The following is a 24,877-nucleotide window of genomic DNA, read 5'->3' on the forward strand; positions in this document are numbered from 1 at the left end:
CCTTTACATAAATGTTCTCCAGCACATGGTAAACACATATTCTTGACTTCCAAATGCACACAAGCCATCAGGTGTTTGTGTTTCATTAGCTAAGAGGAGTTAAGCTCTGTAAAAGGAGTCTCAGTGGGAAGTGGCTGTAACCTGAAGCTGCAGGAAATGGAAGTAAGAAAAGCAATGAGATCATGTGTGAGGGCACAATGAAAGACGCAAGTCAGGTTGTAATTAGTGTCACAAAATTCATCAACACTGGTCGCACGAAACGAGTTTGAGGTTGTTTTTACTACAGGTATCCTTTAAAGTTATCAATTCAAGAAAGATTAGTGTTATATTTCCAAATGCACGTCCAATCACGTCAGCCAAGCAACATGGATAAGCTGAGGAAATTGTTCTTTAATATCAGGTATCATTTCAAATGTAAATTTGAGCATGACCTCAACAGGCCTGGATTTGTTTCCCATAGACAGAGCGCAGCACATGTGAACCTGCATTTCATATATGTCGAGGTTAATGTGGACAGAGGCTAATTGGAGCATTAGCAGACAAAGTTTGCTGCTAGTGGAGATCCCCCATTGAATATAAAAAAGCAACAAGAATGAAGCGTATATGAGATTTTGGGAACAGGGCCATTATAATAAAGTACAGCCATTGACAGCTGATTATTGAACAGTATGTGAATGAAGGCTTGTACTGTGATTCAGACCGAAGCGCTACAGCTCGGAGTGGCATGCTGCTGATCCTTCTGTTATTTCAATGGGGAGATGTCAGGAAAATGTTGTTTTTGGCCTGTGATGAAGACCAGGAAATGTCTGACACACACACACACACACACACACACACACACACACACACACACGCACTCTCTCTCTCTCTAATTTCCCTCTGTGAAAATTCCCACAGTGCTCTGGTAGTTTTGTTTTGCGTCGTGTATAATTGGGTTTAGATAACCCTGCTTTGGTGATGTCTTTTAGTATTTACATTGGAGCCTTTTGCCTGTACAACAATAAAGACACAAAATCATTAGATAGTGACTAAAATTTTAAGAAAGCATCAAAAAACTTGTGAGATATCAATGTTTCTTTTTGACTAATATAAGAAATGAAAGGTGTGCATAATTCCGTTACATAGGGTATGATTAACAAGATATGAACGATTTAAACAAACCTCAGTTTAAGACAGAGACTCTGAGCAGCAGTAAAAGTGCCCCAGTTGGTTTCTCCGAGTAGCTACTAAGCCGTTTAAGTGAAGCATACTTCAGTAAGTGGAAGCTTTTGCTAAAGTGGGTGAAAACTGCTTAATCGTGTAACTGAACACATCCCTTCCGCATTGTAAACATTTAAAAAAGCAAAGTTTTATGTGACAGTACAAAAGATATCAGCATTTCCTTGTTTGTCCTTTTTTTTTTTACTTCTACATTTGGGCTGTGAAATCATACATGAAATGTGGACAGAAACTAGTTGAAACTAGTTGTTTTTCTCTGCTGTTGGACTAAGTGGTCAGTTGGAGGCGGCTTGTTGGCGCTCCATCTGTCCAGCTGAAGTCATGTCTGTGACTCAGTGTCTCAGTGTCTCTTTTGCCATCATTTGTCCTTGCAGTCATTAATTCATTCATCATTTGTTCCTACAATTAGCGTGTATTATGAACAATTAAAAAAATAAAAACATGCATTTTAATTCCATATGAACTGAGACTGTCTTGTATGGCTGATACTGAAATATCACCACAGTTAGAATTTAAAAGGCCTCGTCTCATAGTGTGATAAACCACTAAAGAAATGGAAATTCCACTGTGAGGTGGTAATTTTTATGTCTTTTATTGAGTGAAATAAAAACGTGCTTCCAATTAATCTCCTTTTTTTCCTTTATATATCTAAGCAAATGTTTGGTTCCCATGAATATGGAGTAGTAAATTCATAATAAACCGTGTTCATGCAGCAGCTTATATAGTGAGCTATTTTAAACTGTGTCACTGACATTTCTGTAACCTGCTGTTTCCATCATGTCTTTCAGATTGGAAGCCTGTCTCTGTGCATGTGTTTGGGATGAAGCACCTGTGGGACATTCACTTCCTTCTGCTCATCCTCCTCTACCTGTTAGGAGCTGTCACAGCACAGGTCAACCCGGGTATGTGCCACCATTAGAGGGCAAACTTCATTTCCACTTTTCAGGATTTGGGCATCTATAATCGAATGCTCAGACTGCAATGAGATCATATTCAAGACTTTGTGAATACTATAAAATGACTTTTGTGAGTTTTGGTTTAGTGTTTTTGGGTTTGGTGCTGCAGTCTGCTAGTCCTGACTGTGACTGATTCAGATTTTGAATAAGTACTGCTTTGTGGGAGCCATGTGGTCCCCTCTCTCTGGTTTGGCCTCTTTGATCCCAGCATGCACGTCTTTCTCCAGCTCTCGCTCCACTGTATGGGTGGCTTTTGTGACGTCAATGAAAAGGGACCAATTTGTTTTTTTTAAGGAATTAGAGTAGCAATATTTGGTGGGCAGAGACAGAGTCAAACAGGAAATAAAAAAACGTTTTTGGTTATTGTTGAAGTAGTAGAAATACAGCAGATATTTGCCAGTAAAAACCTTGAACTGGCTACTGTTTATGATTTCAGTCTCAAAGCTTCTGTCATCAGGCTGAGTTTTCCTCATTGTTGAAAGGATAATGACTGAATATACTAAGATCTAAACAGTTATTAATGATGGTTTTGTCTAAAAGGTTCAACGCAGAGTTTACAGGTCACACTGACCTCACTTTGCCAAGTAGTGCTTAAAAAGAAAAAGAAAAACCCATCAGTGGAAAAAAATGCCCCATCACTTCCACATCCTCCCGACTTACTCCACCCAACTTCCAATTTCAAAATAAAACTTTTGACATTATATTCGTCAGTGTTTTAAAACTGTTAACCAAACTACATTTTGAGAGAGTATGAAAATAAAAGCAAACATGAGGTCATGATGACAGCCATATTTAAAACTGTCCTGAAGGGGTTTTCTGCTCTGGTTCAGAAGAAAATCTACAAACTTAACATTTTTACGTTTAAACCTAAAGATTTTTAACAACAGCTGTTTTCTAGAGCATTTATCCATACACTGAATCATTCTCACACATGCACAAAAACACACACAGACACACCACATGTAAACACTCTCTCAAACCTCTGTTATTCATATGTTCTTTGTGCCAAAACTAACAGAATAAAAGAGAGTTTTATAAGGAGTTTAAAGAAAGTGAAGGAAAAAATAGAGAGAGTGAGTGAGATAGAAATCATAGAGTGTTTATAGAGGGAGTTTTCAAGTGAAATTGTGTGTTCATGCTGTGGTTGCTTTCATGCATACAGTATGTCTGTATATGTTAACTGCCACATTTCTGGCCTATTTAACCAGATGAGGATGTAACATTCGATGCTTTTTACATTTAAAATTTTATACACAATCTTAGATCTTGTACCATTTAGCGTTCACCACCAAAAAAATTCCATGCATGAATATTTTACGAGACATCTTCTCAACTAGACTTAATTAAGGTTTTGAGTGTTTGACCCCAGTAGGACTTCTCTCTCCTGTCTCTCTTCTTTTACTTGTTTTTGTGAGCGTGTGTGCGTGTGTGTGTCTGTGCCTCCTCACATGCATATACCCGCATGCACACGCATGCTGTGGATCCAGCTATCCCACTGGAGTCTGTGGCTAATGCATACCAGACATTCTGACAGCAGGAAAGTCCATTGAAATAAGCTCTGTCTTTCTCCCCAGCACTTGTGTGTATGTGTGTTTGTGTGTCTGTGCGAGTGTGTGCGGTGTGCGTTTCCCAGTATTTGACCACTCATAAGTCATGGAAAGGACTGTTTGTACATCTGATCATGGTCAAAGTTCAACAAGTTCACCATTTAAGACAAAGTTTTGTATCTAAAATCTGACCCAAGGGATTTCAATCAGAAACCACCGACAATCACCTCTAGTGTCACTAAAAGCTCAAATCTCAACCTGCTCTAATATATGGTAGCAGGCTATATCCACCTATAATTCTGTCTAATGCTTTAGTTCTGCTGCATTGAGAAGAGGGTCATTTTTCCACAGACTGGAAATATTCATGGCTGAATTTAGTTGAGCTGAGATGTTGAGTGATGCCAACTTTCCCCTGTTTAAAATTCCCAAGCAATGGAGTTATACCATCCCTGTCTTTCCCATTTTACTCGTGAGTGGGCGAACTTTATTTCACTGCTGAGAGAGAAGAGGAGGTGTGGATGTGAGCGTGGGTCTGGGCAGAGCAGCCAAATATCACGCAGTATTATTATTGTGTGGGTATCTTCTTGTGAGGATGTTTCGAATAAATCCAGGATGAATGAATGAATGAATGAATGGATGAATGAAGGGATGAAGGAATGGATGAATAAATAAACAAATGGATGAATGTATGAATAAATGAATGAATGAACGAATAAATGAAATAAATGAATGAATGAATGAATGGACAGATGGATGAAGGAGTGCATTAGAATGTTCTCTTTCAATCATAAAAATCACTCATCACTATAATAACTTTGCAGTGAGAAAAATTAATTTCTGAATGAAGAAATGATATTCCTCTTACCAATCAAAAGTTGAATTCATGATCAAAAAAATGAATCTTTGCTTAATTCAAGTTTTGCTGTAATAGTCTTACTTGGTCTGGTATGAACAGCAGCTTCTGGTGGCCAATGCTAACTAATGTTAGCTAACTTTAGATAGATATTACTGTGTCTTGACATTAATGAGCCAATTCGCTGATGTTATAACCTTTTTATACTTGCACTATTACTACTCTATGTTTTAGCAACTCACACATATACATTTTTTTGTTTTTTCACAAATTTTTAAACAAAGCATAAGTAACCAGGAGACATTTTTGTTGTTTTGTGTTTGTGATCCAATTCCACTGTTTAGAGCAACTGACTGAATGTAATCCAATGTCTTTAAAGCAGTAAAAATTGATTTTTTTGGCCACCTGTGTGCAGCAGAACAAGTTGTAAACACAACACTGACATATAATTGCATTATAAAGTTGTTATGGTGTAAGCTAACAGTTGCCTATTTACAACTCCAGCAGACACTCACCAGTATAAAACAAGGCATTTTTTTTTACTGGTGAGAGCTGTGAGAGTGAACCACAACACTAAAGTTGCCGGCCATAAAACCTAAACAATAAGCTAAAAGGTGCTAAGAGGCTCCATACAACCTGTTAGAACTGCAGAGACGGGTGATAATTCGGGTGTGGGTTCTTAGCTACAGGTGACCTCTTTCATATTGCATGTACACTTTTGAGCCACTGCATTGTGAAAATGAATATAATGATTACTGCAGCTTTAAAGCAACTGACTAAAGAGGAGCTTGAGATGTAATCCTGTAATTCCCACTTGTGGCTATAGTGGCCACTGTTCAGCAAGTTACATGATCACATTTTAATATGTAACAAATTAGACAGTAAATTCATAAATTCATTCAAACACAACCAAAACTGTCCTGACATATGACGGAAAGGTATTATGTGGCAGATGGGAACATTAACTTGCGTGACTACACAATGTGTGTATGTGTGAGTGTATTTGGAGTCAATGGTTGGACAGCAAACACTACAGAACAAGCCTGCCTTTCAGTCGTCAGGGTGCGGTAAAAATCAAGAGGTGAGAGGGGGGGTTTGGTCCGTTACTCCTTCATCTCTCTCTCTCTTTCTCTCTATTCCTACACCACACAAGGCTGGTATTTTTCCACCTTTTTCTGGGGTGGTATTTTTAGATGCTGTGGCCAAATATGAAGCCTAATGGGTGGTGGGGGTGGTGTGTGTCTGTGCCGGGAGGTTAAATCTGCGCATGTGTGCATGCGTTTAAATGCACACACTCGACTGCCCCCACAGCTCACCCCAGGGGTCACCTCTGAGTGGGTTGGGTAGATAAACAAACACAGCAAAAACCAACATTTGGAAGAGCGGTCATACATCCGGCACGACATACTGAAGCCTGTTTCTCTCGCTCTGGCTCTCTCTAGGATGTGGTTAAAGACTGATAATGATTCCTATTTTCATCAATTATGTCCCAGGCAATTGCTGTGTTTTCCTCAACTGATGATGTTGCACTGTCTGTGGTCTGTATCACTGTATCTTTCTGGCAAGACTTCTTAGGAAAATTGTGAAACTTATGTCACCACCTCATACCACATGACATACACATAGTGACCCCAACATTTCCACCATGAGTACCTTTTGTCTTTCTGACAATGTTTCATCCCAGTGTGGAGGCAGTAGGAATAAAAGGGGAGATGCTGCGCTGTGCTCATTTCATTCTCCGTCTTGACTCCTGTTTACACTCTTCACCTCTGTGTGAATTAGGCTCTGCTGGCTCTCATAAGTGCAGGAACGCCAACCACCTCAAACCCCATAACCTCTAGCTGGACTGGGCTGCAAGAGCAACACTGTAACACAAGGACAGATACAAAATTTTAGCTACTAGTCACCAGATATTATCATTCCAAATGTTCCACTTTATTTTTAAGCATTGATGTTCTTTGTCATCTTATCCTACCCTGATTTGATTTTAAATCATTTGTTGGAGATTTCTGTTGTTGCACTTGAAGCGGTTTCTGACAATTTGTGTTTTAGTACAGCTATCATACATGCAGTTTGAGCACCGCACCTATCATTGAAATGGTTTTGTAATTTTGTAGCCAAGGATACCGCTAATATGCCGAGAATATGAGATGAGTGAGATGGTTTCAGTAGATGTGGTCCGCTAATAGCCAAGGCGATCTAGTGCGAGGAGAGAAACAGGAGTGGAGCGGAGGGGAAGGGTGTAAACAGGGATAAGGATAAATGATGAGGGCTGAAGTGAAGAGGGCAGTGTATAACAAAGGTTAGAGAGGACAAGATGAAAAGAGGACAGAGTAGGCGAATGAAGACATCTGGAAGAGTTTTTGTTTGTGCCTCCTTCAAGTTGTCACTGTGTCACTGCCAAGACGAAGCCTGGATGCGTGTGTGCGGTTGCATCTATGCCTGCTTTTTGCTTGTCTGGAGTGTGTGTGTATGTGTGTGTGTGTGTGTGTGCTTTTGTGTGTGTGTGTGTGTGTGTGTGTGTGTGTGTGTGTGTGTGTGTGTGTGTGTGTGTGTGTGTGTTTGTGTGTGTGCAAAGACATGTGAGCGGTGTATCAGGTCATGAGTCCCAGTCCCAACCCTTCAGGGGTTTCCACATCTTGACTTTTAAGCAAATATTTGGAGGAGATCAAGAAAAGAGGAAGAGAGAATCACAGGGAGAGAAAAAGGAGGACAGAAAGAGCAGGAGTGGGACAGAGAAGGCCTTGAACGTCCAGCTCTGCTGTTACTGGCATCTTCTCAAAGGTTTTTCTGTGAGACAAGGGGCCGAGCTAACAGGGTCAGCCTCCATTTAACTTCTGCTTCCAGCTCTGCTGAAAGCCACAACCCATTGCTATCACATACACAGAAATCCAGAAAAGTTTTCCAAAGGCTCTTTCAAGTTGAATGAGGCTACCTAGCGGTCATATCCTGTTAGGTGGAGTTATCAGTGTTACAACACAACCCTGTTGATAATGCATGATGGGAAAGTGCCCTTTTTATTTTTACCCTTGGAAATACCCAGGAATCAGTAAAAGTTAATAGATACCACGTTGACTGTGTAACGCTCACTTAGCCACCAACCCACTGAGTCTTAATGAGATAAAGATTTTCTACATCACGATGTTAAATTTAATCAGCTCTCGCCACTGAAGGGGACAGAATAAAAGAGAGAGGAGAGAGACCACACAGGAGGAGAGGACAGACAGGAGACAGAAAAAAAGGGAGGATGAGGGGGTGGAGGGGCATGCGGGAAACAGAGGGCATATTGCTTTTATTGACCGCACAGTGGGGGCGTGATGGGCTCGAACCAGCCAGTTTTACCACACGCGCACGCACACGCCTACACTCGAACACACACATACACACACATACACACAGTAACCAACCCCTGTACATGTGCATGAGCTTGATACCGGCGCTGTTTGGACTGGCAGAGACACTGAATGGATCCAGCTTATTATTTCAATAAAGCAACCACAATTTGTCTGCAAAGAGCGTGTAGTTGCTTGGATGTGTATATGTGTGCGTGCGTGCGTGTGTGTGTGTCTGTGTCTGTGTTGTGTGCGTGTGTGTGGACTCCCCTAGCACCACCTCCCCATCGCTTCATCCAGCACTATCCATCACATTTTGCAGGTTTCTTGACAGGAGCTGGGAATTAGGTAGTTCTGTCTCAGAAATGTCTGAGAGCGTCTGGTGAATGTTGGAGTATGGTTTCAAATTTTCAGCACCAACCAGCGCTGTGGTTGGTCTGAGAGAAGTGAGGGGATCTGTATGTTTCAGAGTGTGATAATCCAGGTGAATAACAGTGGTGGAAAAACTACTAGAATATCCTGCTGTTATATACTTAATTGTTTATCAAGTAGAACTAAAAAAGTTTTTAAGTAATAGATACTTTGTTCCATGAGATCACTGTCAAAGGGCCACTGTGAGATCCTTAGATCCGAGCTCAATATCCATATATCCTACCAACTGGCAGTGGGGGAAGAAGAGTTCAGATATTTTACTGTATAAATAAATAGTTAGAGATTTTGGAAAGCATGCTTATCCACTTTCTCACTGACCTGATACCTCTCTCATATCAATCTGTTGCTTACGAAGCTACAGCCAAGAGACAGTAAGCTTAGCTTTTCATAGGCTACATGTAGCATGGAGTGTTGGCTGGTTGCCAACCCTGAGGTTGCCAGGGTGACAAGACTCACGGAAGTCACTTAGCCTGACCAAGAAATAGTCCCACAATTTGATATTTTTACACTTTAGCTTTTGTGTGGGTTAAATGAACTATAAATAAAGTGTTAATTAGTGAGCTTTATTGGTGCTGTAGTTGGAAGTTTACCTTAAGACAGAGCCAGGCCAGGTGTTTCCCCCCGTTTCCAATCTTGATGCTAAATTAGCATCTACTGGCTAGTGTTATCGCTTCACATTTAGCTAGCGTGCAGCTAACGCTAGCTACTAACCTAGCGTTAGCTAACTTTTAACACTTGACAAAAAAGAAATTTTTGAAAAATGTCAAATTATTCCTTTAAGTAAAAGTAGCATTACAACATCGTTAAAAACGTAAGTCACTCGGAAGCAGCTAACTCCGGCATTCAAAACATTACTCAGTTCAAAATATGTAAGTATTAACACCAAATGTACTTAAAATATAAAGCTAAAATAATTTAATTTATTATATAACATCATATCTTATATCCTTATTGTAGGTTTTTAAAATCTGAAGCTGAAAAATAACAATATGAACTTAGCAGAGTAAAAAAGGACAATATTTCTCTGAAAAATTTCTCTGGAATTTGGTGGAGTAAAAGAATGAAGAAACAAAAAATTAAGATACTCAAGTAATGTACAATTACATCGCTATCATACGTAGACACAGCACTTGACTACTTAGTAAAGTACTTACTTAGTTACACTTATTTACAGTTGGCATTGAGTACTTAGTTACTTACTGATTCAGTAATACACACCAAAGTGATGGCCAGTTATGCTCATGAGAAATCTTTTTCACAGGTTGCTTTTGAAGAAAAAGTGGAAATAAACAGGAACAGGTCGTATTTTCCTGAATGTGTCATAACAGTATACCCAAAGGTTTTTCTGTAATTCTGCCTTTTCCAGAACTACATAATCGAAACTGGACTTACTGTAAGTTAAAGCAGAATTACTGCTTTTAGAGTGTCCTCAAAAATGTGCTGGTAAACAAGAAAAGCTACTCTTTAACGACATTGCTTGTAATTAGTCACTTCCCCCATTTGGTAAATAGTGTTTATGGCAGGAGAAATGGAGGATGTTTCTTCAAGTGGTTTTTCAATAACCTTCATTACAGTTTCCATATTCACTTGCTTATCTGTTTATTTCTTCCAGCCTTTTAACGAAAGGTGTTGTTGTATCTCAGGTGTGTGTCGGTATCCTCTGGGCATGTCAGGAGGGCAGATACAGGACGAGGACATCTCTGCCTCCAGCCAGTGGTCCGAATCCACTGCTGCTAGATATGGCAGGTAGGTCTTACAAAAGCGCACACATACAAACTCTCACATACGTGCTTCATAGTATGTTTACCCTGATAATGAGTGTGTGTGTGGGTGGTTTATCCTGTAAGGTGCCTGTGCCTGTTTATTTGCAGTAAACCACAAGCTGAGGTATCAATTCTACTTACAGCCACATGATTAACGAAGCGTGTGTGTGTGTGTGTGAAGCAAAACTTGGGTGGCCTTCAGTAAGTATCAGGATAATGATGCAATACACTTTCCCCATCCATCCTGGCTGTGTTTTCAGTCACGCCCAGCTCCCCATCTCCCCTGCCAGCCCCTTGCCCAAAATTAACACTTTAAGATGAATTTACGACCCAGGATTTCACCGAGGTGTTTTCATAACAGGCAGTTAGAACTGAAATCCGCCACCACACTCACTTTTACATTACCCTCACCTTTCCCTTTCCATCCTGTCCTAATTTTTCTTCTCCCTTACTCTTTTCCCTTTCCTGCTGTAATTCTGTTATATCATTTTTCCTCCTTCCCTTTCCATATTTCTCTCTCCAGGTTGGATTTCGAGGAGGGCGATGGCGCGTGGTGTCCAGAGATAACAGTCGAGCCAGACAGCCTGAAGGAATTCCTCCAGATTGACTTGCGCTCGCTCCACTTCATCACCCTTGTGGGCACCCAGGGTCGACACGCGGGAGGCATTGGTAATGAGTTTGCCCAGATGTACAAGATTAAATACAGCCGTGATGGAAGCCGCTGGATCTCATGGAGAAACAGGCAGGGCAAGCAGGCAAGTCAACCCATCAATCAGTGCAGTGGCTGGGGTGTTCCCCAAGTTTTTCTGGTTTCGATGTCGTTGTATAATTTATTCTGACCGCTATAACAAACTTCTGATGTAGAGGTGTCTATCTTCAGGTCATATTTTTATGGCCCGTCATTGCTTTTATTTGGTATGACTGTGTTTATAGACACAATAGTGAAAGTATATTGAACTAAATCGATATTTTTTCATTGTCTATAAATTATATAAAGAGGCCATGACTTTGCTATCATGCAGATTCAGTCATTCTCAATCATTAGTGAGTTTTTTTGTGAGGTCAAGATGTGTTTGTTTTACGGGCAGGTAATTGAAGGAAATAGAAATGCCTACGACATTGTACTCAAGGACCTCGAGCCGCCCATCATCGCTCGCTTTGTCCGCTTCATGCCCGTCACAGACCACTCCATGAACGTCTGCATGAGAGTGGAGCTCTACGGCTGTGAATGGCTGGGTAAGTTGTGGCTGAGGTGGAAGAGAGGATATGTAAGGATTGGTGAGCGAGGAAGTGAGGAGCAAAGGTCACGACTGAGCTGAGGCAGCAGTCCTCACCTTTGACGCCGTAAAGATAGAGAGGATCAGCTGATTCTCTGTCACATTTTTTTTACAAGCAGGGCACTGTTGTTTTAACAACACGGATGTACACTATAACAATCTAACAATGAAAAAATATTGAATAACCACTTTAAGCTAATGTTTCCCATATTATCCCTAAATGTAAACACTTTCTAACTTTGTTTTTGAAAAGTGCTGCACAGATCACAATTTTTGCTTGTGTGCATTTGGCACGTGTTAATTACGGCTTCCAGTTAGAAAGCGGTACTTAGACACCCTATTACTTCTGTTCTTTGCTTTTTGTTTTTTCACTTTAACCTCAAATTTCAGGTTCCCATGCTCAAAATCTTAAGTTTAACTTTGGCACTCTTGTCTAGACTCATGCCACTTTTGGCATTTTTGGTGCCCCCTTGTGTTCTAGTGCTTTTTGGGCACACATGCTAAAATGCATTTTGAGCATAGTCAGCACAGGTGTGTAGGTTAGATTAGTTATTTGATGACCAAAAAAACACTTTCCATACAATCCAATATGCCAGAAAAAATAAGTGCAGTTTCATTCATATTGTTCATTCCCTTTGCCGTTAATGAGAAATTGTAAGACAACCTGCTTGATTGTGTAAAAACAAACACAGAAAGTAAATAACAAGAAAAGAAGGAATTTGCATTCATCAACCCTTCAACAACATATGCTATATTTTTTATCTGTTTGTTAGTGCTTCATTGAAGTAATCCAGTATCGCACTTGAAATTTTTGCATTACACCAAATGGTAGATTGTGCCGATTTCAGTGTATTACAATGTGACACATTGGTCAAAGAATTAAGATGAAATATCTCAAATACAATGTCAAACAAATAATTCTGTGTTTTTAGCTATACCTTTCTGCACAGCATCAGTTTGAAATAATGGACCCACTGAATAATCTGCTTTACAGACGGTCTTGTGTCATACAACGCTCCAGCAGGAGAGCAGATGACCTCGCCTGCCTACCCTGTTTACCTCAACGACTCTGTCTACGACGGGGCCGTCATCTACAGGTGTGTGTGTTTCTTTGTGTGTGCTTCGTTATTCCCTCCTCACCATCTTAGTTCTGCTGTTTTCGCACACCACTGCACTGCTTCAACGTTGCTCTCGTCCTTCGTTAGTACTTTTCCCCCCTCACCTTTCTGTTGCCTGGTCACCATGGTGAAAGCAGAGAGACAGACAGTGGTGAGCAGGTCATGGTGGTTTACTGTTAGGCAGTACCTCATGGGAATGACTGAGTCAACCTGTGCTTACAGAGTTTCGAAACCGGAATGAACAAATCAGAGTCTTATGTTGACATTAGAGTTTGGATTATGGCATGGTGAATAATGTCCTCCATGACACATACCTCCTTTTCTCTGTCAAGGAAACAGTGAAGAGGGAAAAGAAAATGGCCCATATTACAGTATCACAGCCAACAGCAGAAGTGAGGAATTGGTTTTGTAATGCTGCCACCTAGTGTTGAATGGTTCTACCATTAAAAACATTTTGACAGAGGTGATGATGCTTTGAAATATAAAGGATGTTGCCAAGATGTTTCTCTTTGTTTTCTGGCTGTTACACACCGGCGTTGTTTTTCTCAGTATGACAGAGGGCTTGGGCCAGCTGACTGATGGAGTGTGTGGCCTGGATGATTTTACACACAGTCACGTCTACAATGTGTGGCCTGGATATGACTACGTGGGCTGGAACAATGAAAGTTTCCCCAGTGGATATGTGGAAATCATGTTTGAGTTTGACCGCACAAGAAACTTTACCACCATGAAGGTGAGACTCCTGGTACTATAAGCTTATCTTTTCACTAATGTTCAATTTTACATTTCTCATCAGTACAGAAACCCTCCCCATGTGTCCCATGTCCAGGTCCACTGCAACAACATGTTTTCCCAGCACGTCAAGGCTTACCGCCAGGTGGTGTGTTACTTCCGCTCTGAATCGGACTGGGAGGCCACGCCGCTCTCCTTCAGCCCTGTGGTGGACGAGAAGAACCCCAGCGCCCGCTTCGTCACCGTCAACCTGGCCAATCACATGGCCAGTGCCATCAAATGCCAGTTCTACTTTGCTGATGCCTGGATGTTGTTCAGCGAGATCACCTTCCAGTCAGGTATAGACTAAAGAACTGTCTGTACAATGAGCAAACCGCAGTAAGATGACCCCTTCTAGTTTTATTTAGTTTTACACTTGTATGTATGTAGGAAACTGTATATTATTTAAATTTTGATGTTGTTATATCCAGTATTCAAACTCTATATTACAAGGTACCTAAGGATTCAGATTGCTACCTAAAAAGAAACTGTTAAAGTCAGTTTTGATGTTGTGATTTCATATTAATAAATAATGTCTGACGAACTCTGTGCCATCTGCCCCTTCAGACACGGCCATGTACAACACAACTCTGGCTCCACCCAAGACTGGACTGCCACCTAACACACAACCAGGTTAGTGATCGCAACGAAACACACACACACCCGTCTATACTACTAATAATAGATCAGAAGAAAAATACCGCCTCCCTGCTGCTTTTCTCCTTCAAACCAACAGAGGAGAAAGAAAGCGAGAGAGAGAGAGAGATTAGTTTCTGTCCAGAGCTGTAATATAACCTTTCCATGGTACTTATAATGGCCTTAAAGAGACATATTCACAGCAGACATTTTTGTGATGTCCCAAATCCATTCTACATACTAATTCTGAGCTGTTTAGCATAAAGTATACTCAAACTAGACAGCATGAATACTAAATAGGGCCAATTTTTTAATGTGCTGGAACACATTTTCATATTTGTGACGTTTAATTTTCAGTGTAGCTTGACTGACATCCGACTTTGCTCATATTGCATAATTTCCTGTTAGTATAAATTTTTTAGGTATGTTGATATTTTTGAATACTAACTGCTTAAACAGTATGATACAGGAATGACCACTGGTATTAAGTACATACTGTATAAAATTAGCACGTACTATGGATTCGGGACACACCTTATTACTTGTCAAGGCAGGAAAAGCATGGGTGCAACTAATCCCAGTATTTAATTGGTTCTGAACAATTTAGGCGTGTCAGTAAGTCATGTCTCTGAGCCAGCATGCACAACAGCAGGATCTTTACACTGTCACATCTGAATGGGAATACAACTATGATTAATGTTAGACCTGTTTGACAAACCAAAAGATCTCCCTGTGAGAAAGATGTATCCTGTCTTTGCAATACATTTCACAAAGATCGGTTTATTTTTTCCAATTAAAAAAAAAAAAAAAAAAAATGTAGTCTAGTTTTTGGGTGGGCAAATGCTACTGGAGTAGTCTGATTTAAATACAGATGTACTGTATGGTCCCCCCAAATCCACATGACGTCTCCATCATTAGAAGCCATATCTCCCTGTTCTCTCCCCAGAAGATGACCCCACCCACAAAGTAGATGACAGCAACACCCGGATTTTGATTGGTTGTTTGGTGGCCATCATCTTCATCCTTGTGGCCATCATTGTCATCATCTTGTGGAGGCAGGTGTGGCAGAAGATGCTGGAGAAGGTGAGCTGATCAGTGATTTATTTAACAGAATGCATCAAGCAAAAACCAGCCCATATAGGCTGGCGTAGATTTTCCGCATTTTCATTGAGATTCCTGTGTTTCCTTTTGGGAGTTGGTCAGATCTGTTCCTTCACCCCCACGTCCTTTATTCTAGGCCTCTCGTCGGATGCTGGATGATGAACTAACTGCTAGTTTGTCAATACAGAGTGAGACGTTCGCCTACAACCACAACCAGTCGAGTACAACCAGCGAACAGGAGTCTAACTCCACCTATGAGCGCATCTTCCCCCTCGGTCCGGACTACCAAGAGCCCTCACGCCTCATATGTAAGCTGCCGGAGTTTGCACAGAGCTCAGAGGAGCCTGGTAGGTGGACACACATGTCTGCTTACGTATACACATCAATTTCAACTGATATGCACAATAAACATGCTCAGTCACTTATTGATGTTCCTAGTTACAGTGTCCCGTATTGTGTTCCAGCTTGTACCAGCACAGCAACATCTAAATCCACCACAGCTACTGTAGTCCAAGATGGCGTCCCTCACTACGCAGAGGCAGACATTGTAAACCTGCAAGGTGTGACTGGAAGCAACACATATGCCATCCCGGCAGTAACTATGGACCTGTTATCAGGGAAGGATGTTGCAGTGGAGGAGTTCCCGCGGAAACTCCTCACTTTCAAAGAGAAGCTGGGAGAGGGCCAGTTTGGGGAGGTGTGTGCCCTTTGCCAGTCTTCTACAGCGTTACTTACAGCTTTAGAGGAGCACCATTGGCAAAGGCCAAGATATAATTTTAACACTCTCCTCTCCACTCCTCTCAGGTGCACCTGTGTGAAGCAGAGGGAATGCAGGACTTCATGAATAAGGAGTTTTTATTTGACATCCCTGAGGACCAGCCAGTTTTAGTGGCTGTGAAGATGCTCCGTTCAGATGCCAACAAAAACGCTAGGTATTGACTCTGGTGCCTCTTGTAGCCTGTAACTTGAATTGTAAATATGAAGTTAATATAATTATGCTTTGTATCTGTGTAAAGTACGTCATTTAAAATGCATATGCTTTTGTGTTGGTAGGAATGACTTCCTGAAAGAGATAAAGATCATGTCGCGTCTGAAGGACCCTAACATCATTCGCCTCCTAGCTGTGTGCATCTACAGCGACCCGCTCTGTATGATCACAGAGTACATGGAGAATGGAGATCTCAATCAATTTCTGTCCCGCCACGAGCCCGAGGGACAACTAGCTCTGCTCAGCAATGCACCTACTGTCAGGTGAGTACGTGGCTGTTGTAAATTTGTGTTTACAAGTTTGTTTTTTCCTTCCGAACCCGTGACGCTAGATCTTCTTTCTCCTCTCCAGCTTCAATAATCTGTGCTACATGGCCACTCAGATAGCATCGGGGATGAAGTACCTCTCCTCTCTAAACTTTGTTCATCGAGACTTAGCCACACGAAATTGCCTGGTGGGCAAGACGTACACAATAAAGATAGCCGACTTTGGCATGAGCAGAAACCTGTACAGTGGTGACTACTACCGCATCCAGGGCAGAGCTGTCCTGCCTATACGCTGGATGTCATGGGAGAGCATCCTGCTGGTGAGGACTGCTTCTTGTGGCAAATTCCTTCATTTAATAGTTTCCTGACAAGTTGAGAGTGATATTTGTTGAGCTTCCGCTGTGTTTATGTGTATATTTCTTGGAATTAAACCAGCATATTTTGCTTGGTTGTGCTTGAAAACATGCTAATCACTATTTACACCGTCATGTTGTGCAGGGTAAGTTCACCACAGCTAGTGATGTGTGGGCCTTCAGTGTGACCCTGTGGGAGATACTAAACTTCTGCAAAGAGCAACCCTACTCTCAGCTCACTGATGAGCAGGTGATAGAGAACACAGGGGAGTTTTTCAGGGACCAGAAAAGACAGGTGAGTGCCGCTACAAAAATTTGACCTGTATACAAAAATCCAGTGAATCCCTGGATTTATTTCTATCTCCCTGTCGTGCAGATCTACTTGCCTCAGCCTGTGCTGTGTCCGGACTTGCTCTACAAGATCATGCTGAGTTGCTGGAGGAGGAACACAAAAGAGCGGCCCTCCTTCCAGGAAATACACCAAGCCCTCCTGGAAATACAGCCTTAGGCCAGGGCTATGTTTAAGACAGTGATTCCCGGTCAGCTCATCCCTGGAGGGAAATGGTGCTTGGCAAAAGTAGCAGACACGCTCCAGGTTTAAGCTGTCTTGTTTCCGTAGAGAAACAGGGTGAGAGCCACGTGTGGGCTACAAGCTACAGTTTGGGAAACACTGTTCCATGGACTTAACACACTGCAAAGATGGACTACCACAGACATTTTGTGTGTGTCAGTCGAAGTTTAATTAGCACAATCACGTTGGCTAAGATGTTTTATAGACATACAGGTATTCTTAGGAAAATCGTTTCTGTTTTATTGTACACCAACCCTGAACCCTGACCCACACATACACAACACACACCATGATCAAGGTTTTGTTGTGACGAGGGTTGTAGAGGCCAAAATTAAATGTAGTAAGTGATATTTTGAATATGAGTTTAAATTTCCCATGTCGCAGTGTTTGATAACAAATTTATGAAACATTGTTGAGGAACTTTTGTTTGTTTTCTTTTGGAGGACTGCTTGAATGTAGAAGGGAAAAGTGCAGCAAACCATTACTGTTACACTTATATTATATTTCAAGTATTTCATATCAGACAAGCTCCACACATTTTAAATAAGAATATCAAGTAACTCATTCTTTGTCATCTCCCTACAGTTTTCCTACAGTGATTTGAACATGACGTGTGTATGACTGTGTATTTTCAATAGCTAAGTCTAAATCTCAAATATCAATATTTTGTATTTTATATTTATATGTTCATATGTGTTTGTTCTGTTGATGTTTTGTTTATATAATTGTTTAATAATATGCTCTTTAAGTTGATGTGTGAGGAGAATTGATTTGATTCAGTAATTTTCTCAGTCAAACTTTGGGTTTACACACCAAGCAAACTGCTTCAGAGTACTTTTTTTTTTTTTTTTTTTCCCAGTGCAAACTGCAAAGTCAGGTATTCCAGGCTGTGTTTTGGCCGTGGGCTATGTTGGTTCAAGAGTATGTCTACAGTCTGTATCATTGGAAAGATTTTCACTAAGTGCGTTGTGGATGTTGAACAAGTTCAACAGAAAGTAAATAGTCTTGAAAATCAGGAATGGAGAGGAAATGGGAATATTCACTTTCAATCATGTGTTTAACTGGAACCAAGGAGTTGGTATGACTGCTACAGATATCTTTCACAGTAGTTTATATTAGCTCATGAAAACTAACACTAAAACTAACAAAGTCAAGTGATTCCTCTATGGGAATTAGTTATCAGCATTCAATTTGCCCTTTTTATCATTGATGTATGCTGGATCCTTTCTTCATCTTTTCTAATTTTTTTTTCCAAAAGGAATAATTCTGTGCATTCTGTGTTTTGCTCTAATAGCTTGAACGTCATGCTGTATACCACTGTTTCAGCTAGATCAGCTGTATTTACAGGTTCTGCACTCTTATCAGAGGCCTTTGTCCTACTTACCTCGTACATTAAAGACACTCATGTCTGCCCGTAATGCACGGTGTGTCAACCTTTACGTGGAAGTCATTCTTACCTTTCAGCATGTGCTGATCCTCATCGAATAAAGAAATCTTTTCATGGCATTTAAAATTTTCTCGGTGTTATAAATGAATTGGGGGCAGATGTATAGCTGTAAAAATGTTATTGCACCCTAACAAACTTCATCATTTGTTTAGTTTTATCACCATATTTGTACTCAAATGTTTGTTTTTCAGTGAGAATGTTTTTATATGCGTTTTAAACAAAATTTGTACATTGATAGACAAAATACAAATAAAATTTAAACAGGGAAGTCTATCTCTTTGTGAGCTCTTGTCTTTTTCATAAGAGCTGAATATTTCTGTGTGGGTGGCCCTTGAAGCTCAGCTGACTGGTGTCAGGATCTTATTGGCTGGGTCCTGCTGTAGTGTCCAATCACAGCATGAAGGTGGAGTGAAGACTGAAGAATAACACGCCATGGACTAGACTCAAAACTTGTTGCATCGAAAGAACATTTGACTGTAAAGTTAGTGCTTTCTGTATGTATTTGTTTCCAGTTTGGACTTGAAACGATGAATAAGGTGGTTTTGGTGACTGGAGCAAATAGGTAATGACTGTATTTATTGTTGTTATATTAAACCTGAAGTCTGGCATCTGAAGTGTAAAGAATTCATAACTTTCTTTTAAGATCTTTAATGAGATTTGAGGAATGTTTACCTGTTGATTATTTTATTGTATTATTCATATATTACTTATTTATTTGACTTTTTAAAATCTATTTATAAAGAGAGAGTTCTGGTCAAAATGGCAGCATAATTATGTTATTTACAGTATGTGAATGTGTAATAAACAATTATTTTGGTCAGTTTTACATACTACTATCTTGAAAATCCTGGTACTGTGGTAGTAATAGTAATAAGTGTCCACGGTATGCGTTTCCCTGCAGTGGCATTGGCCTGGCCCTTTGTGAGCGTCTCCTCACCCAGGACACGGAGGGTCTGCAGCTGTGTCTTGCCTGCAGGAACATGCGTCGGGCTCAGACTGCTCGCTCTGCCCTCCTCACCTCTCACCCAACAGCACAGGTGGCCCTGCTGCAGATGGACACCAGCAGCATGTCCTCCGTCATCACTGCTGCACAGGAGGTCAAACGCAGGTGGGAGGATGGACTCGTGGCTGCATGAAAGTCAAACACACATTCACATACCCAAATAAGCACTGAACCAGGTTGTGTTTCTGGTTCTTTGTGTATGTTAGAAAGCTACAGCATGAAAGATCTGTGCCTTTGCTTGTCACCTGCAGGTATAAGAGGTTGGATTACCTCTACCTGAATGCAGGCATCATGCCAAACCCACAGTTTGATGTAAAAGCTTTTTTCAGAGGCTTCTTCTCCAGGTACACTCTTGATTTTAGATGCTTCTGACTCCTGTAGCTCCTCCATGACCCGCATACTGTATATTTCCACTCTAACGTTGCATTCTTCGATCATCTATTTCCCATGCTGCCTTTCAAGAGCTCACTTTTCGATAATGCTTTTATTTCAGCAATATCATCACCATGTTGGCCACTGGCGAGGGGATCCTGACGCAGAAGGATGGATTCACCTCTGATGGTCTGCAAGAAATTTTCGCAACCAATCTCTTTGGTCACTTCCTACTAGTGAGTCTCTGGTACTTTGTCAACCGAATAATCCGGTATTATGGTCTGATTCACACATAGGATAAAAACATACTCCTCCTCCATACCTCCTCATACAAAACCATATTTCCTTCAGTTCTCTTGTCAGCTGTTTGCCCTTGTGGAACAAAAGTAGGTGATACTGGATCTGTCTGTCACTGAGCAGCGATGCTCATTAAAAATTAATAGTCCATACTGTTCTAGCCATAAGGACACTGCGGACAGTTTTCTGCTTACCGTGTGTTTTCTGACGACTATTAAGAGAAACCTTCTCAAAGCTTCTGCTTACACTTTTAAAAGATTATAAGTTTATCTTTGCTGTTGTATTCACACGTAGATTAGACCGGAAAACACTTTCTTTTTAGAAAGTTTGAGTAAAAGGGACAAATTTTCTGTGAGGTCTTTTTTAAACATTCAATAAAGTCAATAACGTTTTGCAGGAATTTAACTTTGCTGATTACTTTAAGGAATCTGAAAGGAGTTTTGTTGCATCTACATGGAAAGAGATGGTATATCATTGTCATTGCTGCTTAAAATCTATATCCTAATGAGTAAGTTTAAGATAAATGTAATGATAATAAAAGTGCACTCATAAGTTAAAATTCTTATTCAAGTCAGCAGTCTGCCTCATTCTGTTCTGTTACAATACAAATTGCAGCGGAAACAAGTGCAGGATTTTTCTTTGCTTTGTTATTCAAGGCTGAAACTGAGCCTTAATGACTTGTTAAGATGAATATTCTAATGCTGTGGTGTCCTCCTGTGTTATGGCCCAGATCAGGGAGCTGGAGCCAGTCCTGTGCCACGCAGGTCAGACCTCACAGCTGATCTGGACCTCCTCCAGTAACGCTCAGCACTCAGCTTTTAATCTCGAAGACATACAGCACCAGAGAGGCACCCAGCCCTATAGCTCCTCCAAATATGCCTCCGACCTGCTCAGCCTGGCGCTCAACACACACTACAACAAACAGGTCGGCTCTCGCACACCTCAACATGCTGTGTATCACCCTTGCTACTAAGGATATTGATGACCGTGATCCTACTGCCTTTTTGCTTTCTAGGGTTTGTACTCATCTGTGATTTGTCCTGGTTTCGTGATGACCAGCCTGACCTATGGCATCCTGCCCGCCTTCCCAGCATTCCTCTGGACCCTGCTAATGCCTCTCTTTTGGTTTGTGAGTGCAACTCTTACAGTACAAGTTACTGACACATGCCTGTTCTTCCAGTTAGTCTTAATGGTCTATATGTTGTGTTCTTTGTATAAAGTCAGTTTTGGAGCCATTTGATTTATATCTGAAGGCATCTGTCTTTTGTGATCATAGATAAGAATGTTCACCAACACTTTCACCCTGACACCTTATAATGGAGCTGAAGCCCTGGTATGTGAAAGAAAATTTCTGATTTGCATACACATTTTAATACAATTTAATACAATTTAATTCAAAAATGCTGCTCTTTCTCGTAGCTCTGGTTATTTAAGCAAAAGCCTGAATCACTGGACCCACAAGTCAAGTACCACAGCTTAACATCTGGGCTGGGCAACAACTACACACAACCACATAAGGTACGGCAAGGAATACTCTCCTTTAAAAATATGCTGAAATAGTCTTGTAAAATTGTTCGCGCAACGGGTTTTGTGTCTTCTTTTCCTCTTTGCAGATGGATATTGATTTGGAAACGTCAGAGGCTTTGTATGAGAAATTACTGCAACTAGAAAGCGAAGTAAGGAAGAAACTGAGGGAGAAACAAATACAATCCCAGCATGTCCCACAGTAGTCCTGCACGATCTGGCTCATCTTGACTCATATCACATAGTTCTGGGACGCAGAGAGTTTCATTCCTGTCTTGCAGGTCACTTGGGAGCAGCCTGCACACGGGCTGTCAGACCTCGCAGAAATGAGACTCCTCTGCCCTACGCAACAACACACACGGCTGAATTCAAAGCAGGGATAAAAAAGTTACAGTGAAATTATGAGCAGCTCTATAAGCATTTTAAGTTTGATTTGCTGTTTCCATCTGTATCAAGCACAAATTAAAATGCCTGTTGTGATGTTTTGGGAAAGAGTTTACACAAAAATTGAGCATTGCCCGTTTTCATCCACTTTATTCCTCTTTTGTTCCTTTTCAGTCCATTCACTCCATATAGCATGATGTTATATGAGGAGAACAACACAGCTTTGCAAATATGCGGACTTGGATGGTGGTTTAAGTCACCAGGTTTTCAGCCTAGGCGGGGCAGGAGGGACTGTATCCAACCTGGTTGTTAATTCCATGATCCTCACGACAAAATGCAGTGCAGTCTGACAGCAGACTATTAGTATCGTCCCTTAAGTTAACATAAGTCGCCTGCGTGAACCCCTCTCCCCCTGCGGTGTACGGCGGTGCCGGGGGCCCGTGCGCACAGACGCACCTGAAATTCCGCTCCGCGGGATTTGAGGTGCAGCAGTCGTCTCCGTGCTCCGCTGCTTGTTTCCCAGTCCCGCACTCCTCCTCCTCCTCTGCTCCGCTCAGTTTCGGGTTGCAAAAAGCCCACACCATCCCGCAGAAGTAGACGAAAAACGTGCCCATGACCATGACCATGAGCGCGTAGGACTCTATCATGGCTTTGTTGACTGGAGATGTCATCTTTGGATGCGCAGGAGTGAGAATCGGTTGGTGCGCTCAGGAGGGACTGTCAGTGCGAGCTGCCAGACCCATGTGGGCTGGGCCACGTCAGCTCCACTTGCTTCAGTAACAGAGACAATAAGAAAATACATGATTGCTTTTGATGTCACCTTTCTACTTACACTGAATTTAAAAATATCAGCATTATGACAGCTGTGTGAGGTCTGTGTGGGTCTAATAAACCCATTTTGATATTGTTAAAAAAAAAAATAAAAGGTAACCTTGCACATAAACAGCACTCCTATAATGAAACATACATATTTAAACTCCTTAATCCCCTTCATTTTTGAGGATAGAATTTAATAAATCCAGGGGTATGTGTGGAGAGTTGTAAAAGGATTACCTCTCACAGGAGGAAAGCCATAATGTTTGCAGTATTAATTAATATTCATCAAATTGAATTTCTTTTACTTTCAGATTTTCCATTTTTGGACCAAGAATGGTAAAGTGTATGATTTAATATGACATGATCCTTAGGAACCACCTGCTGATTCCTGCATCACAGCTAATGTAATAAAGCCAGGAGGAACAGTGATAAAGTGGGGAACAAATCAGCAGAGCTTCAACGCCCTGGGAGACAGTCAGAAACTTCTGCCTAACGAGCTTAATTGAAACTATATGGATTTTAAATTGAGACCATTCAGGACAGAATTTATAAACACAGATTAAGTTGACCATAACTGGGGAATTCTGCACGGTCACTTAGAAGAACACCAATCGACAGACTCACTATACCCGCTAAAACTTGTATTATTAAAGTCTAACTTTCAATGCTGTTTGTATTTGGTTGTCTCTACTGAGTGAAATTGTACATTTGTATCTTTGTTACAAAGCAAGATACAAACTGATCTGAGGTCTTAAGTGCCTCGAGTCAGTTTGCCCCCCCCCCCTCGACAATCACACAGGTCGATGTTCCCTAACAAGCCCATCAGCTGGCAGGGTTCGACGTTCCTTGTGAGGTCAAACTTCAGCACCCACATCTCCCAAAATACCATCAATGATCAATGAGACATTCAAACTCAGTGCCTTTTTCTGGGGATTCATATTTAACCCAGGATTTAAAAACCATCCTTCAGGCATAATAAAATGTTAAGATTTCAGAATAAAACTATAATATCCTATGTGAATGTTGCATCAAAACCACTGGACACTTATATTTTCTAAAATCATTGTAAAAATATGAGTAATATTTTGTCTATTACCTTTAGGATTTAGATTCGGCAGTACAAAATTCTTAGGATACTGGGAATTTTCAAATTAAAGTAATTCAACTGAGCATTAAATCTTCTATCACATTAAGTGTTTATTCTTTGAAAAAACTTAACATTAACACAAACATTGACAAAAAGTGACTGTATTTCGTGTAGCCTCCAGTTAAAAAAGTGCATTGCTTTTCTCGTTAAGATCAAAATTGTTTGGAGGATAACAACCCACAGTGCTAAAAGAAACTTTATTGGGCACAAACTTCTACTTTTCTCCAACTTTAAAGCCTGCAAATGCAGAATTAGTGTTTTTCCCTTTAACCCTTTTTATTGTCTGATAAAATACGAAATGCAATGCTGTCACGCAGCTGACTTTATCAATCATTTAATGTGGAAATCTCAGATTCAGATCACCCCCTAAGGATACCTTTCCCACTGTGCATCAACTACATTTTAAGATTTCTTAGGGGTTTTTTTGTTGTACATGAACATTGTTTGGAGATATCTCAGATAAATGGCTAATTAACAAATGACTTATGCATAAACAGACACACGGGGGTGAAAGCATAACCTTCAAAACAGGTGAGGATCATACCTGAAACAGAGCATATACAATGGTGTACAAATGCTTTTATCCACAATCTGCAGCTCACTTCCCTGTGTTGTTAACTCATCTTCCCCTGCTCCAGTATCAAAGGGACTGTGGCTGAGAAATAGGAGATGTTTTCTTTAACCTGATTATTGGCCCCTTTCACC

The 24,877-nt window shown here is 40.9% G+C and overlaps 2 protein-coding genes across 5 annotated transcripts in view; both read left to right on the forward strand.

The window, feature by feature from the left end:
• The window catches only part of ddr2a (discoidin domain receptor tyrosine kinase 2a), a 29,459-nt gene extending 12,312 nt beyond the window's left edge, over positions 1–17,147 (forward strand). Inside the window, exons 2-17 of one of the 4 annotated variants that reach the window (XM_040127670.1) lie at positions 2,007–2,120; positions 9,982–10,084; positions 10,625–10,856; positions 11,190–11,337; positions 12,373–12,475; positions 13,046–13,229; positions 13,326–13,566; positions 13,835–13,900; positions 14,850–14,986; positions 15,141–15,351; positions 15,469–15,701; positions 15,809–15,936; positions 16,058–16,255; positions 16,344–16,578; positions 16,757–16,906; positions 16,988–17,147. In XM_040127670.1, the coding sequence (XP_039983604.1) occupies positions 2,039–2,120; positions 9,982–10,084; positions 10,625–10,856; positions 11,190–11,337; positions 12,373–12,475; positions 13,046–13,229; positions 13,326–13,566; positions 13,835–13,900; positions 14,850–14,986; positions 15,141–15,351; positions 15,469–15,701; positions 15,809–15,936; positions 16,058–16,255; positions 16,344–16,578; positions 16,757–16,906; positions 16,988–17,119 (2,583 nt within the window). In that variant the 5' untranslated portion in view covers positions 2,007–2,038 and the 3' untranslated portion in view covers positions 17,120–17,147. The remainder of the gene's footprint in view (positions 1–2,006; positions 2,121–9,981; positions 10,085–10,624; positions 10,857–11,189; positions 11,338–12,372; positions 12,476–13,045; positions 13,230–13,325; positions 13,567–13,834; positions 13,901–14,849; positions 14,987–15,140; positions 15,352–15,468; positions 15,702–15,808; positions 15,937–16,057; positions 16,256–16,343; positions 16,579–16,756; positions 16,907–16,987) is intronic. The other 3 variants (XM_040127672.1, XM_040127673.1, XM_040127671.1) reach the window with 3 other exon arrangements.
• Positions 17,148–19,097: 1,950 nt separating this feature from the next.
• On the forward strand, positions 19,098–24,283 carry hsd17b7 (hydroxysteroid (17-beta) dehydrogenase 7). The gene is made up of 9 exons (XM_040127677.1): positions 19,098–19,191; positions 19,531–19,737; positions 19,884–19,976; positions 20,126–20,240; positions 21,032–21,226; positions 21,317–21,430; positions 21,578–21,634; positions 21,721–21,819; positions 21,915–24,283. Exons 1-9 carry the CDS (start codon positions 19,157–19,159, stop codon positions 22,029–22,031), a joined length of 1,032 nt encoding a protein of 343 aa, XP_039983611.1. The 5' UTR covers positions 19,098–19,156; the 3' UTR covers positions 22,032–24,283.
• Positions 24,284–24,877: the final 594 nt, after the last annotated feature.

The sequence above is a fragment of the Xiphias gladius genome, chromosome 6, assembly GCF_016859285.1.
Source record: "Xiphias gladius isolate SHS-SW01 ecotype Sanya breed wild chromosome 6, ASM1685928v1, whole genome shotgun sequence".
NCBI lineage: Eukaryota > Metazoa > Chordata > Actinopteri > Istiophoriformes > Xiphiidae > Xiphias > Xiphias gladius.